The sequence below is a fragment of the Anopheles funestus genome, chromosome 2RL, assembly GCF_943734845.2.
Source record: "Anopheles funestus chromosome 2RL, idAnoFuneDA-416_04, whole genome shotgun sequence".
Lineage (NCBI taxonomy): Eukaryota > Metazoa > Arthropoda > Insecta > Diptera > Culicidae > Anopheles > Anopheles funestus.
The window spans coordinates 34820482-34843677 of NC_064598.1; the positions used below are offsets into that span (position 1 = coordinate 34820482).

A 23196-nucleotide genomic window follows, 5' to 3' on the forward strand; every position below is an offset into this window, starting at 1 on the left:
GGAAAATGATTTCCGGTCATAATACTGGACAGAAATACAGAAGTTTTAGTAAACCACTTGTTAGATAAAATAGTTGTTTGGTGGCATTTTTGTTTTCTTTTGATGACATATCTCAGTATGTAAACCTATATGAAGAACATGTTTGATTCGTTTCGCTTTTTGGTAAAAACACACATTAACCGATAGAGAAATTAAAAGTATTAGTATCTAAGTAATCGCTAAGTATTACGCATGTCTCAAAATAGTGCGCTCATCTCAACATGTCCTCGATAGTATAGTGGTCAGTATCCCCGCCTGTCACGCGGGAGACCGGGGTTCGATTCCCCGTCGGGGAGAAACTTTTTTCCCATCAATACTTCGTTTTTAAAGGGATTCACTTCTCCTCTCTTAATCAGTGTTTGTTATATAGAACGAACATTATCACCAATTTTTTTTTCTTTCGTTTATCCTTTAATTGTTATTGAAAAAATAACAATATGATTGTATACATATGATTGAAAATGAAGCTTTTTCATAAGTTTAAAAAGTTAAAAATGTGTACTGAAAGTTATACGATTTGAAAACAATTTTATACATACAACATTCTTATTGCGCTATAGTTTAGATTCGTGTGTCATTTCTGCTTTTTCCCAATCTGCCAGTTTGCGCTCCTTGACCCCACTGAAACTTCCACCGCGACCGATGCCCTGCCGGAATTTATCGGCCCCTTCCTTCGCTTCCTGCAGCAACTCGGAAGTAGTGCTCGATGCCTCTCGTTCTAGCGCTTCTTCCAACGATTGGGCTGAGAAGGTACCGTAATACGCTGCATCCCGATCATGGCGGATGCATAGCTGAGGATACTTTGCAATGCTCATCGCTAGATTGTAAGCCTGCCCAAGTCCTGCCCCGACAGCTACTACTCGATTTACGAGTCCAATTTCGAGAGCTTCCTTTGCAGTAACCGTCCGGCCGGTAAGGATTAGATCTAATGCTCGCGAAAGGCCAATCAATGCTGGCAATCGGACCGTTCCACCATCAACCAGTGGCACTCCGAACCGTCGATTATAGAATCCAAGCACGGAATTTTCTTCCATTACGCGCAAATCGCACATTAGTGCCAGTTCCAGCCCTCCGGCCACACAGTACCCGGTGATGGCACAAACAAGCGGTTTACGTATCATTCGTCTCGTGGGACCCATTACTCCTTCCGGGTTGTGGACAATGGATTGTGTCTGCTGTGGGTTTTGTGAAAGCTCACTAAGGTCGTACCCGGAGCAAAAGCTACCACCGATTCCGTGCAGTACTCCTACATCCGCCTTGGGATCGTTTTCGAAGTCAGCAATGGCAGCTGATAATTTTATGCCCGTCATCGAATCGATAGCATTTCGCACCTTCGGACGGTTGATACCAATCAAAGTGATATTGTTTTCCTTCTCTACGACGATAGCTTCTTCACTAGATTGTGCCATTGGTTCTAAAAAAAACAGATGTTCGAGAAGAAAGTTCAGCAGATTAGCATCAGCAGGAAAACAACACATCTTCCGGTTTTACCTTTTGCTGGATCATTTACTTTGGTTGTACACCCGCGGGATAGAAGTTTTAGTGCGTTCCTACTTAAAATTTGTCCACAACGATGGCTGTTCAACACATTCATGACCATTTGTGGGCTGCAACACGTAAATATAATCGCTTAAAGATAAGCCGAACTGCCTTTACACAAATGAGATAAAATCGAACACTGCCGGTGTTTTTGTATGTTTTGACATTTCTCCGCGTAAACAAACAGCAACACAAAGGTGAACCCCACGGTCACCTAGATATTTTTTGTGCAGCAAACTTTTCTCCAAAATATTTCTTTATATACACAGAAAGGCATAATAACACGCTTAAAAACTCGTATTTACTATTTTCGCAAACAATAAAGTTTAAAAATAAGCAGAAAAATACAAAAAAAACTCTGCATTGCTAACGTCTTTTTGGTGGAAAAAGTGCAACATAAAGCGTTACAGTGCGTTACACTATTGCATGACCAGCGTGTCGGAGTTTCAAAATGACAGTTAGACCAGTGTGTTTTGCAAAATAGTAGATAAAGTTGTTAAGGCTTTGATTTAGATAAAGTTTCAAAATGATTCCAGTAAAAGTTTCTAGACACTTTCGCTCTTTCGAACATTGAACGGCATTTCTTTATTATCGCATTTATACATCGTCTCGTAACGGTAGCAATAGAAATGTTGTTGTTACGTTTATTGCCACGGTCCTTTCAGTTCGTATCACTTGCACATCAACGGCCGCCGTACAATTCTGTGTACAATTTTTTCCTAGACATTTAGCTCCTAGCCAATTCCAATGCCTACCCAAAACGTGCGTTCTGCCAGTGCTACAAGCTTTACAGCTTTTATTTTTGTATTCTCCTACCAGCAGCCAAAAACCTTTCCCTATCGTATGTTTTGTATTTTGGGGCGGGGTTTTGTTTTTTTTTTTGTAACATTTTACGCAAAATTTGATGTACATTTGTGTGTGTGTGTTTTATCTAAAAGCGTAATTGAAACGCATTCTATTGCCATCGGGTAGCGCTATAAATGGTTTTGCTTTTCGAAGCCCTTTCTGGAAGCAGCACACTTCCTCCGGTAGCTAAAGCAAAAAAGGTGTTCCACTACGGTACGTACTTAATCTGTCCAGCTGATGCTGGTATTTGATTTTGTGGACATTTTAAAAACATTGTCCAACACTAATCCAAAGACGTCTCCTCAAACTGGATGGATACGTTGCGAAGGAAACATAACTTTTGTTTTTATTTATTTTCAATTCCGCATTTAGTTCTGTTTAGTGTAAAAGTATAATTAAAAAAAAACCATCTATTTGCGATGCGTAACTGTTTGGCAAGAAAATTACTTCTGGCAATCAGGCATCAGAAATTACAAAAGACATGTTAAATTGCACACCCGTTCATAGCGTTAAATGAAAACGGTTTAAGCATCATCATCATCTACGACGGTTGTTTTTAAATTATTCTTTACTGTACGCAAAATCTACACCATTTGCACAACGAGAAGGATGTAAGTATGTACAAAGGGTAAGTAAATGATTATACTGTTTTTCATTATGGTTTTGTTTGTTTCTCCCTTGTGGCAGCTTCCATTTTTGGATTTACTACTTCACTACAACAATATTTTACGGTGAGTTTTGAATGGTGTTAAAACTTTGCCTTTCTGCTTTGCTTACGTTACTGTTTCTATTGGTTTACGGTTTCATTCGGAAGCTGTTCCTTCTTTCCTGGGAAGTACTGGCAGCCATAGGGCGGACGTATGCGGTGTAAAATATTTCTTATGCTGAGTCGTTTTATAGTTTGTTTTCCTGTTTTCACTAATTTTCCAATACGTGTATATATATATATACGGGGCCATTTAGTACAGTTTGTCTGTGTAGAAAAAGAAAGCTAACAAAAAAATGTAAACCAACATACGTAAACGAGCGATATGCAAACGATACCGTTTGGATGGAATTTTATATTTGGCTTTTGTGTCTTTTTTTGTTGTTGTTCATCCTGTCGTAAGCGATAGTTTTACATTCGTGTCTATTGTTACAACTAAAATCGAACGCGTTTTTTGTGTGTTTTTGTAATGGCCTTTTCATTAGCTTGGCGTACTAAAATATGGTTAACGCGTTCACAATATTTGTAAGCAGTGTGAATATGGCGGGCGTTACATTTTTGCCCTTTTTTTTTACTTCCATCTCATCGATTATGTCGCTGTCCTACAATTTTTTTTTGTACCACACTGGTTCGTTTGTTCGGTTTGGTAAAGCTTTGGGACGAATTCCAACTAAACGGCATACACGTACTCTAATTACTTACGTAGCTACAGCGTTTTGACTAGTGACATTTCAACAAAGAGCAAAAAGCGAATAGCTAGAAAATGTACAGCTTGCAGCAAAAAGGGAGTGTAAAATAGTGTAAAACAATTTGCTTAAAACTAAACCACAGCATCGTAACGTAACAGTTGTACAGAAAACAGCAACAGAAATCAACAGACGGAAAGTTTGGGAGGGGGGGAAAACAACGATCGCGATTTACCATAATGGCGGCACCAATAATGAGATCAATTGAGATGATCCTAGCGACCAGGGACATGGAAACTCTCGCGTGGAGCTCTACAAACAGCAAACAATGGTGTCTTAAAAATATACAGAATATATCAGACGCGTTCTTATTAATTATATGTACGGTAATTGGATGATTTCGGTAATGAATTGAACTACGCACAATATTGTTAAGTACACGCTCCGTTGATAACTAGACGAAAGGGGTGACAAACTGCTTTGCTTGCGTGGTAACGTAGGTTTGAGTGTAGTTTTCGTCTTGCTGTCCGTCCCCTGTCGTACGCTTAAGACGGTTTACAAAGGTACAAAAATCGCTAATGCTTCTGCTCATTTCCTCCAATGTACCCCATATTTACATTTGCTACAAAAAAGCCCCTGCTGCTGATTTGTCTCAAAACGTTTCTCATTTTCATACAAAATACTCCTTTTGCGGTTCGAGAGCATACGCATACGGCTCTGGCTGACTAGAAGACACGCGTGGATTATTAGTAGAAAAGAAATGGCTAATCCACAAGCTTTGCAGAGTGATGTAACAAAGGTAATAAAGTGGTTTAGAAATTGCTTCATTATTGAACCATTAGCTAAAGCGATTACAGCGCGCACTGGACGTTTTCCGATCGGTGGTGCGATCGGTGACTTGGTTAAATCGGACGCACGCAAGATTAGAAAAATTAATACCGGCTTCCCCTGTCTTTCTCTCTCTCTCGCACTGGACAGTCGCCGTATAAAACTAGCCCAATACGGAATACGCGTTTTGATACTTGAATTTTAGCTAATTTCATGTTATCTAACAATTTGTTGCCACTTTACAAACTTGGCATATATCGGGCTGTATCAGGTTCGTATTGTTGATTCTATATTTAAAAAAAAATAAATAATGGAATATTACACTTTCCCAATTTCGCTGCACGGCAGCTTCGTCGCTATTTTCTTCCAAACCCCCCGCTTTTTCACAACTTACAAAAGAACTATTCTCAATTTCGTTCATTTAAAATGCGTCCATCCCCTTCCGATTGATAGCGTTAGAAAAGAGCACATTATTTGCATCGCCTTATCCACGTATTACGTACATTTTACGAACATGTGGCTTTCTTACGCCACACTCGGCCGCGTCTTACGATGATTACTAGCTTTACTAATGTTAATGATATGTGTGATACGATGAAAACGATCGACATGGAAATAACAATTTCGGCGATGAGTTGTGCAGATGGTGCATGCAGATGAGAAGAGTTAGCTAGCAGATGATGATAAATGTACGGTTCCACAACAGCAAACGACAACGATAGCATAATTTTTTTTCGGGGCGACGATGGTTAAAGCTCACACCGGAAAGATGACTAAAGCAATAGCGAAACTACCGGATGTATAAAGCGCAATTATTAACAACACGCGAATGCAACAACGCAACGGCCACTTCTTCGCTTCTTCTGCACAGCGACAATCATTGTGATATGTAGAGCCACAGTCTCTGGTGTCGATCGTTTGGCGATCACTGCGCCCATCGGTCACCAGTGATGGTGAGTGAGTCAATGTTTTAAGGCGATTAGTACCGTCGTGAGTCGGCGCGAGTGGAAACGAAGCAAAAGCACACTATTTTAGCCGCTGTGTAACGTTCGCCAGTGCGACAGCAAATGCTTGCAGGGCCGAAAATGGGTACTGGAAGTCGAGCGTGTACGCGTTACCATCGATGCGCCCAAATTGCATAACCTGCAAAGGTAAACAAATAGAAGTTGCGTTAGTTGTGGATGTTGCTGGGTAGTAGGTACGTGTGATGTGTAAAATATGAATTTTTGCCGGAGTTGTATCGGTCCGACTCCGTCGCCAGCTGAAGACTCCGGCAGAAGTTAGCGGTGGTGGATTGATTCCTGTTGAATCTGGTCGAATCCGATCAACTCCGATCGAGTCGATCGTACTCATCTGGACCCATCCGGACACATCCGGAATCGATCGGACCCATTCGGACTCATCCGGACTCGATCGAACCCGAAGTCGACCGAACTTGACCGAACTCGGCCGGACTCAATTGGGATTTTTAGTCGGAGTCGGAACCAATTTTTCAAACGCGGGTTCGCACTGGATCCGCGATTTCACTCCGGATTACACATCACTAGTAGACACATTGACCAGCGTACCTGTTTGCCACGAAATTCGATTTGAAAGTTTTTCGCCGATTCCTGTGTAACGCGCCCACCAAAATCTAGCTGATAAACTTGACTGTTTTCATTCCACATCGGGGCCTTATTGTGCATCACAAACTCGCGACGTACCGGGGCAGGTGATTGCGAAGAGCTGGCCACACCATTCGGTTCGATTTTTCCACGTTTCAGCTACAAAAAGGGGAAGATCATATTTTTTGGATTACATTGTAGTGCAAGAAACTACATACGATATAGTACTAACCTTCTGTCGTAGCTGTGCCTTCTGGAACGTTTCAAGATCACGGTACTGTTTCGCGCTCGTACTACCACTGCTGTCATCCGTATGGTTACTGGGACTGCTGTGGTTGTGGCTACCACCGCCACCATTCTCATCGTCGGAGCTTTCGGTGTGTTGCTTTTTTCGCTGGCGCCGATTTAGCAGGGGAGAGTTCAAAATGTGCCTTATAGGCGAAGCACTTTGGTGCCGTTTGCTTTTCTTGCTTGGTGTGGGCGATGCCGGAGAACTTCGCGCTAGTCGTGCTGGTGAGGCCGGTGGTGTAGACTGACGGCCACCATCTTCCATATCGCGCCATCTACTAATAAGCCCCCCCGGCCCATTATGTCCCGATCCGCTCGGTCGTGGATCTTCCGTTTGCGATGATGCCGAAGCCATTCCAATGGACGATTCTCCACCATCGATGGACGACTCGTTACTCGGTCCCGGGCAGCTACCGTTGCGACGATGCTTCTTCGGTGAATCGACAGAATCCGCTTTACTTTGCTTGTTGTGTCGGTTTGCGTTCCAGCGCAGTAGAATCGGTGTGTTCGATTCGCTCGGCGGTTTAGTGGAGTCTGCTCCACTTTCCATCGCTTTGGCTTGTCGGTTGCGTCGTGAAAATAGAGGACTATCGGTGAAGCTCGTTACGATCCTGGCCACCGAACGGGATGGTGTGCTGTTGGACGGAGCTGGTGCTGCTGGCGGGTCTGAACTTCCTGCCGTACATTCACTACTCGCTACCTGTGACTGTTGTAAGTTCTGCTGCTGATGGGTGGACGAAGACTTGCGATCGAAAAATCCGCCACCTTTCCCAGACGACGTAACGGCACCGTTCGAGTCTTTCCCATTCGAGTGATCGCCGTAGTGATTGCTGCACGCTGACCGGATATACTGTCCAAGAGTGGTACGTTTAGCTTTAGGTGGTGCCTGAGGTGGCTTGCCAGCACTCACCGTATCATGACCGTTGGTAATTACCTGCGAATCATTTGTCGTCGTTGTTCCCGCTGCACCCACCGAGCTTTCTTTTCTACCGTCATCCACCGGCACGTCCTGAACGATGCTAGTTTTGCGACACTTCACACATATTGGTTCGGTGGAGTTAACCGTCGGAGAGATCTGTTTACAAATGGAACAACTTTTTGGCTTTTCTTTACGATTCAGTACTGGAGTTTTTGATCCACCCTGACCGGATACTCCTGGGCCAAACTTCATCGGTGCACCCTTTCGTGCGACCACTCCATTTATCTCCTTTAAGCAACTTTTCCCACCGACAATCAGTTGATCGGACGAAGAATATTCTGTCTCATTTTCGGACAGTTCGTTCACTTTCGGCATCTGGCGGAACAGGTTGATCAGATCACGGTTTAGATTGGGCACGTCTTGTAAAATATCCGAGCAGGAGTCAAGGCTTTTTGATTTCGCGTCCACTCGCAATCTTGTCGCTTGGCGCAATTCGTCTAGGTTGCGTTTGTATTTCTTCTGTCGTTTCTTATCGACCAGTACGAGTCGCTTGTAAGGTGCATCACGCCGCATCATTGAGAGAGCTTCCTCACCCGGCACAATCGTCATGTTATCCAAATATCCCACACTGCAGCTACGCGTAATTGAATCTGGAATGCGGGTACTTGTAGTTCCGGAAGCGCTCGAAGGGATGAAAGGCATCATCGAAGCAACGGTAGGAGTTCGGTGCATACCACATCCCGTTTCCGACATGGGTGTCTCAAGTCCATTCGAATCGGCAGCGGTTGTCGGTGCAGCGGTAGTGGTAGAATTACTAGGCGTAGGAGTTTGTATCGAGGCAGAAACTACAGCAGTAGCCGATGTACTGGGCGTCGATTCTTCGTCGATAAATTTGAGGTTTTGCTTTTTCGGTGTGCACCGGGCATTGGCTAGTTGCGTGTCTTTCCCACTACTACCGTTCGTGCACATCGATCGATTCGCTTCCGTACGATCAAGATTGAGATTTAAGTTTAATGGCATGGTCGTATTCATTGTGCTGCGTCCATGATGGTGATCGGATGATACAAGAGCATTCTTTACCTGGACCAAGCTACCAATATAGTCGTTATTGCTAGAATAGCTCATAAGTGTCGTCTGTCCTGCTGGTGGGCGATCGAAGATAATATCACTCGGCGCTACAGCATTCTTCGGCGATTGAAGCGTTGGCACCGAACCCTCGCAGTAAAGCGGGCTAATGGCAACGCGTGATTGATTGCTAGAGGCGGATGATGGTCGACTAACGAGACTGTACCCAATGCTTTGACGTGGTGGAGTTCGTGCGGCGGCACTATGAAGATCGCTCACGACTACAACGGAAGATTCTGCCCCATCTGTATCGTCCTCGTACGATTCGGCACGTGCTAGTGGACCCAATCCCGGCAAACCATTGCGTGAGAGTCCACCGGTTGCTGATGAACATCCGGCCAATGCCGATGGTTGGTGCTGTTGCCGGCGAGGTCGCGAAGGAAAACGATTCGGACGTGGAGACATCGGTGCGATTGGTGGGGCACTTTCGTTTAGCAACTTTCGACTAATAGCACCCGAACCGGAACTGTCTCTGGAGGACGTTCCTAGCGATTGACTGTGTGTACCGTTGGAATGGTGCTGTGAGTGATGCTGCATTTGATGCGTGTGCTGTTGATGATGCTGATGTTGCTGCTGCAGCTGTTGCTGATGCTGCTGATCTTCTTCGTCCTCGGAAAAAATGTTCGGATTAAAGTTAGGATCCGGGCCGGTGGGGAAATCGTCGCGCAGCTCCGTAATGACTAGTTTCATCTGGCGTGGCTGTAGATGGAGTAGCGACGTTTTATACGTCACTTGTCCGAGATTAGCCGGGAGAGTTTTGGCTAGCCCATGTATCTTAAACTTTGTTCCCCAGATGTTGGACGTTACTTCAACAAGCTTCACGTGCTGAAAGGATATGGTACGAGGAAAACTGTACATTGAAATATGCTGTACAAAGTTAAGTACGGAACGCATACCTCTGGTAATGTGTCGAGATAAGCTAAATCTTCATTATTTTCTGTGGAGTCGGAATTCTGGTTCGGAGATCGATCGTTGCTGCTAGGGTTGCGTTTTTTCGTCCCAGTCTTTCGTTTTCGATCTAGCCGTGGAGACCCTGCAATAAGACAAATATTATCACATTTCGTTCGATTCTTACGATTGGAGCACGTTGGCTTACGGCATTCATCATCGATGTCGCTCTCCGAGCTATCTGAGCGACCGTTTGTGCCAGTTGTGGAGTGACTAGATGTCGAAGAACTTTTCGTCGTGGTTGTGGTGGTGGTCGAATCAGATGAATATGTACAATATGTAGAAACTTCTGTGGAAAAGATATCAAATATAATCAAAACCACACAAAACAAATCAGCGGGATGCATTTTACTCACCATCAACCTGAGGATCGAATATCACAAATTCTGGCCGTATTTTGGAGGTTCGTTTGCCTTTGAGCAGTGGCACCAGACCACCGAGAAACTCCAAATAGAGCGTGTAGCATGTCCCTGAGCTCTGGTTGGAATCGTCATCGTGTCGTATCATCGTACAGTGCAATCGCGTCGAACAGGCTGGCGGACGCGACACAAACTCTCGTAGTGACTTCAAATCGGGAACACAGCACTGGAAGTATGTTTAAAAGTCATTACGCCTATTGCAAGCGTTACAGTCATATAGCATAGGATCATACCCGTATGGTTTGAGCAAACAGATTCCCGATCAGTGCCTTTATCCGACCGGGCAGGGGCAGTCTTGGCAGCAATGCTTCCGAAGCCAACGAAGTTTGCACTTTCAGACGACAGAACAGCTGCAGCGATGCGACGCGTCTTGAAACCCAAGCAATATGTACCTGTGTTCCCGTCGCTATGAAAATTCGCTTATCATTATGACCCCATGTAAGGGCAGAAACTGGATACTGCAAAGTGAAAAGCAAACTTGTTCCGTTAATTTTACATCATTAAAACTTAACCCGACAAACACTTACCGCACTATTTGGAATTTTGGCGGTGTAGAGAAGATTACCGGATTCGGTGTAGAACTTGAGTAGATTGTTGTACACCGTAGCACCATGGATATCAGTCACGTGCGGGTTGCCCAGCTCTGTCCCGGCGACGGCCAACAGTTCCCGCGAGTTACTCCACTCCATCACAATTCCTAGCTCACCGTTCATGCCCGTATGGATTTGGCTTGGGGTAATATCGTCGTACGACTTTAGCAGATAAATGTACCCGTTCTGGAAGCTCACGGCCAACACGAAGCTACGCTTCGATGCGTTGGTAACGCCCGGTTCCGTATCTTCACCTTCCTCCATCTTGAACTTCTCGCACGACCATGCCATCGCCGTAATGCCTACATCCGAGCTGAGCGGTACCTGTGACACCATCGCACCGTGTACATCCATCACAATGATTTGTCCCTGGGTAGTGCCAAAGTACACCTGCTGATCGTCTGGCGTCCAGATACCGCACGTGATGGTTGCGTCCAGATTCAGCATCGACGACCAATATCGCTGCCCAGCGACGGAACCGACCAGCACAAAACCATCCTGGTAGCAGATCAACGCCATCCGCCCATCGTGTGACCAGGAAAAGTGTGTCACCGGTGTGTTACGATCATTGATGAGCTCCACGCTCCATCGACCTTCGTACTTTATCCATACGAAGATAATGCCGGAACTATCACAGCTTGCCAGCTTCTGGTAGGGTTCGTTCCACTTAACCAGGATCACCTAGGCGAGGAAAAGATGTTAGACCATAGCGAACAGGGCTTAAGGAATTTGCTTAGTAATACTTACATCGGACCGATGTCCACGAAGATTGTAGTTTGTCCTTAGCGGGTAATCGACATTTTTCTTGCAGTGTGAGGTCGTGAACGTGACTCCAACAATTCCCCGCACGTTCCCCGTTGCTAACCAACCTTCCTGATAGTAGTTGGTACGGTTTAACTTCCATCCCTCTTCCTGTGAAATAGTTCCAAATGGACAAACAAACAAAACATTCACAATAAGAAGCTATTTCTGTACGCCGTTGGTGCATAAGAAAGAAAAGCGATAAAAGACAAAGGTGAACAAAACGATAGGTTCCGTGCTTTTGCACGAACTTGTCCTTCCATGTCACAAAATGACGATTACAACGAATCATTGAACGAAACCAGGAATCAGGAACACATACCACCCAAGCAAAAATTATCCTTCCTCACAGCAGCGGATCTAACGGTGGGCGGAGTAGGCGGCCGCCTAGGGCCCCGTCGTTTGGAGGGGCCCCGAAAGACAACAGAACATTTCATACATAAACGAACCCGAACAGAAGCACCCTCCCCCCCCCCCCCCCGCTCGATCGAACTCGAACACCAGAGGCCCCTTTAAAATCACGAACGAACGTTTTCCAAAGAATCATATGGATAACAGGTTCGGCGGTGAGGAGGTTGTGAATTTGTGAATTCACAAATGACGAGGGCCCCTGGCAGGGGCCCCTTTAAACCCAGAACGAACGATTTCCAAAGAATCATATGCACAGCCGAGGCCCCAGCGCTATGAATGGGTTGTTCTTCCTTGAAAACCATATGCACAGGTTTGCGAGTGTGTTTTGGCTAACGGTCACTGAGCACCCCCCCCCCCCGGCCATCATCGTTTGCGGAGTTGTAGGGGCCCCGAGCAGGTACAGTAGGGGCCTCCAAAAATGACTCCCCCCCCCGGTCAGCACTTTTAAAAACAGTTAAAATCTCGGTTTTTTTTCTAAATTCAGTTCCACGACTTTTTTGGGCCCCAATTACCATTCCGCCTAGGGCCTCCGACAAGCTTGATCCGCCACTGCTTCCTCAACCCCCGATAAAGGAAAGAAGCAATTTAGAACCAGAAATATGCTGGACAAATAGCAAAAATTTCAGCAGCGCGCATTGCGCTTCACACGCGTACGATAAGCGAATGGATAAACAGTTGCGTGCCATAAACATATTTTGCAACTTTGGCACGATGGCATGTTATTTCTTATGCAGCTGAATGTACTCAGCTCAGGTGTAGTCAGAGGCAGAGCCTCGTACATCAGATTGATCGACGGCGTTCAGAATTACGTGAAACATTCGCAAAGTTGCCACGAAATAGCAACCCCGTTCTTACGGCCAATATTATTGGCCTTTCGCTTCATCAACATGGTTTTATTGTTTTGACACACGACAGTATTGTACTAGAAAGTTAAAAAAAAAATACAACGTTAAAAACGGTTTACAACGCAAGAATAATTTGAAATGAAAAGCACTTTCCACTAAATATAGCCCCAGCACGTTGGGTGTTGCACGAAGGATAAGCGAATTGTTTATATTTCAAAATTAAAGATACTCCCATGTCCCACTGACTCTAGACTCTCCAAGCAAGGACGATTAATTTAGTAACATTCATTAATCATTTAACGACCACCGGACACGCTACGTCTACGTCGCATTGGTACGATGGGCGAACCAATGTTTGTTTAGCTTTTTGGTAGTAGCAGAGATTGCGGAGTTTCCCAGAGGAAACTCACTCTGGGCTTGAGTGTAATCGAAGACTAATAGTAACATGGAATAACATCGGTTTTCACCCCCAAGACGACTAGTTACACTTGAATTGCTTCAGTTGTATCACTAATAAAATTCCCACCCGCAAAAACGCGCGTTGTTTCTGCTGTTCCCAAATCGTCCCCCTATTGTGTTATTATCATTACAGCCATGTTCTACTTCTAACACACTGACCAGTATAAACATTCTCTTGAAGCTGTTGTATTTGCTTTGGGATAATAGTTTACATTGTTGGGTCGCTTTAGCGGCCTAGTTCTTGTATCCTTTTGCTTCAGCTAGTAGGAAGTGTCACCCTACGCTGAAGACTATCTTCGGCACAACTGGCGGCAACTGGTCTGGTGACCTACAAAACCTTATGGTATGGTGTGTAACCCTTACATCTAACCGAACGGGAAGCGCACTAGAATTCCAATCGTCACTAATATTCCGTACTACCCGCGAATGGTTCAGCACGGAATTCAGGGCGCGACACCAGTTTCCCTACCGTGGAAGGGGTTGGAAAATCGATTAAAACAGCCAACATTGGTCGTGGAGGATACTTTTCCGCCAGCGAACGGTTTTGTCGCTAATGCCGTTACAATTCCCCGGGTCCCGGGTGGTAGAAAGTTTTATCACTCGCGAACGTTGCAGGGAACCCAAGCAAAAAGTTTCGACTTGTCAAGAGCAAATGACAGAACGTCTCCCTCTAAAAAATATCCCGTGCCTGCTCGCACTGACACTGAGCGAAAGACGGTCAGAAAGCTCGAGTCGAGTCTGATGAGTTTTCTCATGCTGTTCGCTTCTCTTGGGTTATGCCCTCCTGCTCGTACTCACGCTCGTTCTACCGTCGATACAAAAGTGTACAATCCGCGCGGTTGTCAGACTGCTCCAAACACCAACAACACCAACAAATGCATTGGTTTACAACAACAAATCGAAGCTATCCGAGTTGTTCGCGGGATCGTATACAGAATCGCTGATGAATCGCTGTACGTTTGCTTTCCTAATTTTTATCATTATTATTAACATAATTATTATTTCATATTAAGAGAGGCGAATGCACCAAGACATCATACAAAAATAAAGCAACAGCTCATGCTCATGTGTCGAAGCTGTTGCTGTTTTCTACCACGATTTTGTTATGAGCTAATAGACGTTTTGGGCGTTGGAATCCGATTTGATTATATGACCGTGAAATAAAGAGCCCCCAAAGTACTAGTTCGTCATATGCTCACACTGCAGAATTATCCCAACATTTGTATCATGCGTATACGTCGTATCATATGAATGGAAGCATATGCATGGTGATCCCAATGATTCAAACGATATTTTTATCTTAAGGAATGTATGCATGGCTTGTCGTCAAATGATCAACTGATGAAATAATGCGCAAACTATTTGTGACAAGGCGTTCTGAAGAACGTACCACAGCTTCACACGGTTGTGGAATAATAGTCATAACAGATTGAACAAAACAATTAAAACAACATTGGAATTGATTGTGAATTGGAATATATACACACAGCTATGTTATGTTAATGTAGCTCTGTTTATGTTTTATAACATATTTTTGAACACGTTACAGCTTTCTTTGTGTTGTGAAAGATAAACAGCTGTATCAGTTTAATATGTCTAATAATTCTATTTGCATTTCTCTTAATACAAATCGATTGCGTGGCCAGTGTTCCTCGAAGCATTCTTCTAATGCTTGTCTTTGCCGGCCAGAGTTGCTGATCACAACATTTCATTTGCCATCGATCCTTTCATTCAATTGCTCATTGCATTGCACCAGCTAAGCCCGTGAGCCAAACTGTTTCTGTAGGATGCGACCGTAGCGACACTTCCTGGAAAAATAATATTAAGTACAAAACATATCACAACACAGCTGAACGTAACACACGGAACATTCTCTAGCGTTCTCTTCTTACCAGCGCAATCGATGCCGTGCAAAAGATGCTCAGGCACTTTAAATAAAAGGCGCATGTAGAAATTCAAACGCAATGAAACATTTAACAGTGCACTGTACATGAACGTACTTCGCGACATCTGTAATGATCCTATTCAGTATCAAGCAATAGCCAAGAATATGTACGATTGATAATGTTCTGGTATGGCTTTGCATATTAGATGTCACGAAAGCCTACAAAAAAGGTATGTTTATTTTAACAACAAACCCATACATAATTCAACAAATATCATTGTAAAATCCTCAAAATAAAGCTACGTAAAAACGGTCCGTGTGCGAGGATCGCCATTCTATGTTCAAAAATAAAAACACTCGTACAAAAAACACCAACCTAAAAATCATTATCGTTCAGATCAGTGCTCAACATAACAGAACAGCTGATGGTTTATGACGTCATCGATCGGAACTTCGTTCGAGGCACTGCACGTAGAACAAAACCTGGTCCGTATCAATCCTTTTGGCGCCAAATTGTTGGTACCATCGGTTCGCGGACGCTTGAAACACCACGGTAAATTGCCTCCAAATGTAAGTCTGGGATCGATTCCCGATATTTCCTACCATTACTATCTTTACAGAAAACACACATGGGCGAGCTGGCAATATCACTCCAGTATATGACTATCATACTTACCCTTGCGCACATCGCGCGAGGATACCCTAACCTTAAAATAATAGTACGGTCTAAATCCTATACCACTAGTCAAAACGAAACAAACCGACAAGCCATAGGCAGAACGAACGAACGAACGCGATGCAAGACACACCAGCGCAGAACAGAACTCGCGAATCGAACAAATTGTAGAATAAGCAGGAGCAAGCAAGAGAAAAAAAAGACGATCGACCGCCACACATAGAAAAAAAGTAATATGGCAACGGCTGTGACAAGCTTTTTTGCTTTAATTTTGAAATTGAGCTTTTTGCTAGACATCCGCACGATGACAGCAAAAATCCTGCAGTCCTCCTGCTGTTTGGACGAGACTGACTGATTGTCGGAACAAATAGCGGAAAACGTTTCGGTATACGAAAAATAGGACGCAACTTTTGCCGAAACTCATACAAAACGTCAGATTGGGTTAGTTCGTGTTCGAGGGGCCCAATCTGACGTTTTGTATGAGTTTCGGCAAAAGTTGCGTCCTATTTTTCGTATACCGAAACGTTTTCCGCTATTTGTTCCGACAATCAGTCAGTCTCGTCCAAACAGCAGGAGGACTGCAGGATTTTTGCTGTCATCGTGCGGATGTCTAGCAAAAAGCTCAATTTCAAAATTAAAGCAAAAAAGCTTGTCACAGCCGTTGCCATATTACTTTTTTTCTATGTGTGGCGGTCGATCGTCTTTTTTTTCTCTTGCTTGCTCCTGCTTATTCTACAATTTGTTCGATTCGCGAGTTCTGTTCTGCGCTGGTGTGTCTTGCATCGCGTTCGTTCGTTCGTTCTGCCTATGGCTTGTCGGTTTGTTTCGTTTTGACTAGTGGTATAGGATTTAGACCGTACTATTATTTTAAGGTTAGGGTATCCTCGCGCGATGTGCGCAAGGGTAAGTATGATAGTCATATACTGGAGTGATATTGCCAGCTCGCCCATGTGTGTTTTCTGTAAAGATAGTAATGGTAGGAAATATCGGGAATCGATCCCAGACTTACATTTGGAGGCAATTTACCGTGGTGTTTCAAGCGTCCGCGAACCGATGGTACCAACAATTTGGCGCCAAAAGGATTGATACGGACCAGGTTTTGTTCTACGTGCAGTGCCTCGAACGAAGTTCCGATCGATGACGTCATAAACCATCAGCTGTTCTGTTATGTTGAGCACTGATCTGAACGATAATGATTTTTAGGTTGGTGTTTTTTGTACGAGTGTTTTTATTTTTGAACATAGAATGGCGATCCTCGCACACGGACCGTTTTTACGTAGCTTTATTTTGAGGATTTTACAATGATATTTGTTGAATTATGTATGGGTTTGTTGTTAAAATAAACATACCTTTTTTGTAGGCTTTCGTGACATCTAATATGCAAAGCCATACCAGAACATTATCAATCGTACATATTCTTGGCTATTGCTTGATACTGAATAGGATCATTACAGATGTCGCGAAGTACGTTCATGTACAGTGCACTGTTAAATGTTTCATTGCGTTTGAATTTCTACATGCGCCTTTTATTTAAAGTGCCTGAGCATCTTTTGCACGGCATCGATTGCGCTGGTAAGAAGAGAACGCTAGAGAATGTTCCGTGTGTTACGTTCAGCTGTGTTGTGATATGTTTTGTACTTAATATTATTTTTCCAGGAAGTGTCGCTACGGTCGCATCCTACAGAAACAGTTTGGCTCACGGGCTTAGCTGGTGCAATGCAATGAGCAATTGAATGAAAGGATCGATGGCAAATGAAATGTTGTGATCAGCAACTCTGGCCGGCAAAGACAAGCATTAGAAGAATGCTTCGAGGAACACTGGCCACGCAATCGATTTGTATTAAGAGAAATGCAAATAGAATTATTAGACATATTAAACTGATACAGCTGTTTATCTTTCACAACACAAAGAAAGCTGTAACGTGTTCAAAAATATGTTATAAAACATAAACAGAGCTACATTAACATAACATAGCTGTGTGTATATATTCCAATTCACAATCAATTCCAATGTTGTTTTAATTGTTTTGTTCAATCTGTTATGACTATTATTCCACAACCGTGTGAAGCTGTGGTACGTTCTTCAGAACGCCTTGTCACAAATAGTTTGCGCATTATTTCATCAGTTGATCATTTGACGACAAGCCATGCATACATTCCTTAAGATAAAAATATCGTTTGAATCATTGGGATCACCATGCATATGCTTCCATTCATATGATACGACGTATACGCATGATACAAATGTTGGGATAATTCTGCAGTGTGAGCATATGACGAACTAGTACTTTGGGGGCTCTTTATTTCACGGTCATATAATCAAATCGGATTCCAACGCCCAAAACGTCTATTAGCTCATAACAAAATCGTGGTAGAAAACAGCAACAGCTTCGACACATGAGCATGAGCTGTTGCTTTATTTTTGTATGATGTCTTGGTGCATTCGCCTCTCTTAATATGAAATAATAATTATGTTAATAATAATGATAAAAATTAGGAAAGCAAACGTACAGCGATTCATCAGCGATTCTGTATACGATCCCGCGAACAACTCGGATAGCTTCGATTTGTTGTTGTAAACCAATGCATTTGTTGGTGTTGTTGGTGTTTGGAGCAGTCTGACAACCGCGCGGATTGTACACTTTTGTATCGACGGTAGAACGAGCGTGAGTACGAGCAGGAGGGCATAACCCAAGAGAAGCGAACAGCATGAGAAAACTCATCAGACTCGACTCGAGCTTTCTGACCGTCTTTCGCTCAGTGTCAGTGCGAGCAGGCACGGGATATTTTTTAGAGGGAGACGTTCTGTCATTTGCTCTTGACAAGTCGAAACTTTTTGCTTGGGGGGGTTTCGAGATGGTTTGAGCTAGTGTGGGGAAAGTGTTGTCAGCGCGTTGGGTGAACCGATAACACTTTGAAAGCAATGGAGGAAACTGAACGAGTTTAATGAGATGGTGTAGTTGTGATGATAAAACTTCCCTTTATAGCATGAACATAAAAGTGGGAAGTAACGAACACACATTGCACAAAAACCTTTGGCAGAAAATTGTACTGTAAAAGTGTATTAATCGAACAGGATACGGCGGACACTAGCATTATTTAGAAGACTGGAGTTGGTAATACGTGTTGAGAATTACCTATGATCGATATCCACCTTTCGTGGAAAAGCATGTAAATACAATCCTTTCACTAATAGCGTACAGATAAGTGACCGCACTTTGAAAGTCGTAAAGAAATTCACTTATTTTGTATCAAAGGTACAACACTTACAACATTGACATTAAGATATACGCTAGGGTGCTGGCTGTCAACCAGGTTTTCTATAATTTCTACATTCCGAGGAAACTTCCGCAATCAAAATCTATATGGTTCCAGTACTCGCATATGCCTCTGAGACATGGATTTTACACAAAACTGATGAAATCTTCTTAGTCGCATTTGAGAGGAAGCTGCTCAGCAGAATTTTTGGCCTCGTATGTATGAAAGGACAGAGATTTTTCACGACAGAACTTTGTATCAAATCTCAACAGGGCCGTCCCTTTTGCTAAGAAGAATAAATATCTGGCTCCGTAGTAAAAAATAAGTCTCTACTAAGCCAGAAATGGCCGCCCATGATCTTGCTCACATGATGAGCTCACTATCGTACAGTGAGTCAGACTCGTCAGGCTCTGGTGGGCTGGTCATGTCATTCGAATGACACCGGACGGCCCAACCCACAAAGTCCTTTTAGGTCTTCCACATGGACAGAGGAAGGCGTAGTAAGCCAAAACTGAATTCATGCGTCATTGGCGCTAGACTGTGAACAGTTCAGAGAAACTATTTTCTAATACCTGCTGTAAAGCTTTAGGTTTTCGTAAAACTATCGGAAACAAAATTCAAACATCCCTACACTCATGCCCTAGTTGATGCACTAATAGCTACACACACTATACATATATACTAACCAATTACTTGGAGCTTTCAAAACATATCACATTCGAAGCTTTATTTTTTACGAAGTACGATGTCATTCTAAAAAACCATTATTTCTGCATCAGGTACACATCATGTATCATGAGTCACCAACTCCCTCGTGTGTTGGCTTCACCCTTCCCAGCAGAGATGCCGTCGAACATAGCGTTGCTCTCTGCTACTATTCCGATTTTTCCCCCTCAAGTTGCATTAGCTTCGCCGATTGCTTGACGCTGATTAAATTGAAATTTATTGGCCGCTGTTTGTTTGCCGGGAGAAAATTTATTATCTCCTTTTTCCTACTCCCTATTATGTTGACCCGGGGCAAGGGTATGTGTCTATTGTTGAATCACTCCAGGCCGGTGATGGAGGGGGGGGGGGGGCGTGGAGGTGGATGGTAAACCACCGGCAAACAAGGATCACGTGGCGCCGCTTTCCAACGGAATCATGATGATGCTCGTTCCCGGTCATTCGAGGCTCACGTACCCCGTGTTAGCTCATGTACGGAGAAACGACCGCTCACACTCCGCTCAGGGTACGAGTGTTGTCAAGTGATAACACGCCTTTTTCTCGTTGACAGCATTCGGTTGACCAGCGGCAACCGTCGTAGACCGGCACACCGGAACCAACAGCTACGGGCCGAGAGTGCCGATTAGTGTTGGGTAAAGTAGCACATTTTGGTGTGCTGTGCGCACACGAAAGCACACTGAGGTGTGCTGTGCACACACCTAGCACAGTGCACACCTAGAACACTGCTAGCACAGTGCTAGCACACTACAAGCACAGTGCTAGCACACTCCTAGCACAGTGCTAGCACACTCCTAGCACAGTGCTAGCACACTCCTAGCACAGTGCTAGCACACTCCTAGCAGAGTGCTAGCACACTCCTAGCACAGTGCTAGCACAGTGCTAGCACACTACAAGCACAGTGCTAGCACACCTTTTTTACCAGGAATTTAACCTAGCACGGCGTTAGCTGATAGCTGAACGAAGGAACACTCGTTCTAAGAAATGTTTTGATGAAAGAAACCGAAAGAGGGCGTGGGGGAAGTCGATCAAAATAAAAGGACAAAATTTCAATCGGATAGCGAGAGTGTGATGTGTGTGTATGTGTATGTGTGCACACATTCCCACGAAACAGTATAACCGATCGGAGGAAGTCTAATGATGAAATTGCTGACCGGGGGTGAAGTGATTTCAAAAGTGCTGACCGGGGGGGAGTCATTTTTGGAGGCCCTAACTAAGACACATCAAGGCTGCTCAATTTCTGATTGTGATGCGCTGGCGGCGGGGGGGGGGGTGAACACACAACCGTGTGTTAGCAGAGTATTTGCAGTGTGCTACCAACGTGCTCTGCACTAGGTGTGCACTGTGTTAGCAGTGTGCTAGCACAGTAATAGGTGTGCTGTGCTGTGCGCACACCAAGCTGTGCTGTGCGCACTGTGTGCACAGCAGCACATTACCCAACACTAGTGCCGATCCCCTAATGGGTTAGGGAAGTTTACCGACCGTTTGCTGGATTATATTCCATTATAAAATTTTCCAACTGACCCACTTCCGGACCCGAATGGAGGTAGGGGAAAATTTAACGAAACGCATACTGTGGCGATGTTAAAAAAAGGATAAAAATTTGAAGGAGAACATTGTGGAGGAAAACTTTTCCTTCAGCGAATAGCGATGGAACGATGCAATTTATGTTTCGAAAGCGTTACCAAATTCTGCTAGTCTCGGAGAAGTTATCAATGAAAAATGATCTCACAATTTTTTTTTGTTGCAATTCCTGCAAACAATTACATTTATTAAGCCTCAGATAACTAGTTCCTGCTAGTGTGCGCAGAAAGAATGCTTCCATTGCAATTACTCTTAGATATACAAGAGTTAAATTTAGGTTCCTACAGGATCTACTGTGTAATTTGCATAAATTCCTACCTCAAAAATGATGTTTTCTATATGTCCATTTATGGTACGAATATGTAGTAGGGAAAATCAAAATTCCCTGTGTTTGACTCTCGAGTGCCACTCCATCCTTTAACCGAGCATCACCCAATATCATCAGCAACAGCTCAATCTAGGTTCAATCCTTCCCAGAGGTCAGAATTGGCTGATGAACAATCCACTGAGTAAACCAACACAATCACGTTTCGGACCGAAAGAACCGCGGGCAAAACGTACATCAACCATCAAACAGCAACAACAGTTCACCCTACGGCGTACGAAGTCATGCATCCCTCACGATTCGGTCCTATGGATTCGGGTGTTTGGTCAGCTCTTATATCTTCTGGTATTCTACAAACTATCGTACTATACGAATCGACATAGACGTGGCAATGTGAGTGCTGTTAGCTTGAAGCATGGTAGAATTTTGCATAGCTCCTCACATCATCCACATCGACGGTGTTCGAATTTCTCTGCGCACAGAGACTGGCCGCGCGTAATTGGATTTTCATGTCGATGAGTATCCATTTATTTTTTGCACCTTTTTTATCCCTGACATAGCCACAAGGGTCTTGTGCCAAAGCCAGTGACCGGTTAAATCGGATGACCAGACGGCGACTGCCATCCACATTGGCAGTATGAAGCTTCGGGATATTTTGATGATTCAAGGATGTGGTCTCCACCCCAAACCGGCCAGTGTTGGATGGTTTATTTCGCTCCACCCCACCCAAAAAAAACCCAGATTGTGTTTTTATTTTTTCGTTCCCTTGATTTCGTATTTTTCACGCATCTCGTATCCCGGAAGCATTTCATTGCTTTCGTGTCGAGTGATGATGGAAAATTGTGAGTGGCAAACTGTATTTCCATTTTCCACCTAACACACGCTTCGGGGCAAAGAGGGCACAGGAAAGCTCATATTGAATGCATGAAATAAAAAGGTATATCGGTACCTTCGTTCGGTAACAAAAAAAAAACGGGCCACTAAAGCTAGACTACGTAACTGTCTATTTTTGCTCAACATTTCCTTCAGAAACACTTTCGGAATCTGTTCTTTTAAGAAATGTGAGTGCAAACAAGAAGAAGAAGAAATTTTGGATCAAAAAGGCAGTTACCGTCTTTGAAAAGCGGAACGCGGATACTTTTCTTTTGCAGGTAGGTTACATTTTTTATCGTTATCGATTTTTTGTTTATTTTGTCCCTGTCCCTGACATCTCCAAACATGGTGGTTGATTTTTAGAACGGTTCTATATTGGGCAGCACATTTTTGTCCTTCGTTGACTGTGGGGTGTTTACGTTTGCTGTGGAAAAACAGCAAAAGTTTAGAAATGGTAGACAGAATAGAAACGAAATTTATTTATCATGTTATAGCATTAGGAATAAAATTTCATTACTTGTGATATTATTAACAGCAACACAAATTTTTTAAGCACAAATTTTCATTGTTATCGTTTATCAGACATCAGAAAGTTTTAGCTCAAGTAGAATTTAATTGCACTTTTTAAAGTACCAACGTAAAACATCATTGTCCTTCTCAGGCAAACTGACATAAATTGCACGATACATATTCTACCTTCAACGTCAGTCGTAATCGAAAACGGAACCACATCAACACCCTCAATGAAAACAGATCCTTGCTATAGCCATGTAGAAGAAACCTTCAGCCGGAACGTTTGAAATGGTTGAATGAAAAAAGAAA

The 23196-nt window shown here is 43.7% G+C and overlaps 2 protein-coding genes and 1 non-coding gene across 7 annotated transcripts in view; 1 reads left to right on the top strand and 2 right to left on the bottom strand.

Moving 5' to 3' along the window:
• The first annotated feature begins 263 nt into the window (after window positions 1-263).
• Window positions 264-335, top strand: Trnad-guc (transfer RNA aspartic acid (anticodon GUC)). Its single transcript has one exon. It is a non-coding gene; the product is annotated as a tRNA-Asp (tRNA).
• Window positions 336-362: 27 nt separating this feature from the next.
• Window positions 363-1916, bottom strand: LOC125761012 (short-chain-enoyl-CoA hydratase-like). The gene is made up of 2 exons (XM_049421743.1): window positions 1531-1916; window positions 363-1453 (listed from the first exon to the last, which is right to left on the bottom strand). Exons 1-2 carry the CDS (start codon window positions 1637-1639, stop codon window positions 594-596), a joined length of 969 nt encoding a protein of 322 aa, XP_049277700.1. The 5' UTR covers window positions 1640-1916; the 3' UTR covers window positions 363-593.
• Window positions 1917-2120: 204 nt separating this feature from the next.
• Window positions 2121-23196, bottom strand: part of LOC125760991 (serine-rich adhesin for platelets) — a 42991-nt gene continuing 21915 nt past the window's right edge. For 3 of the 5 annotated variants that reach the window (XM_049421699.1, XM_049421700.1, XM_049421698.1), the window contains 8 exons: window positions 11285-11449; window positions 10475-11218; window positions 10181-10405; window positions 9885-10113; window positions 9477-9817; window positions 6481-9405; window positions 6213-6407; window positions 2121-5787 (listed from right to left, as the gene is read on the bottom strand). In XM_049421699.1, coding sequence (XP_049277656.1) covers window positions 5671-5787; window positions 6213-6407; window positions 6481-9405; window positions 9477-9817; window positions 9885-10113; window positions 10181-10405; window positions 10475-11218; window positions 11285-11449 — 4941 coding nt within the window. In that variant the 3' untranslated portion in view covers window positions 2121-5670. The remainder of the gene's footprint in view (window positions 5788-6212; window positions 6408-6480; window positions 9406-9476; window positions 9818-9884; window positions 10114-10180; window positions 10406-10474; window positions 11219-11284; window positions 11450-23196) is intronic. The other 2 variants (XM_049421703.1, XM_049421701.1) reach the window with 2 other exon arrangements.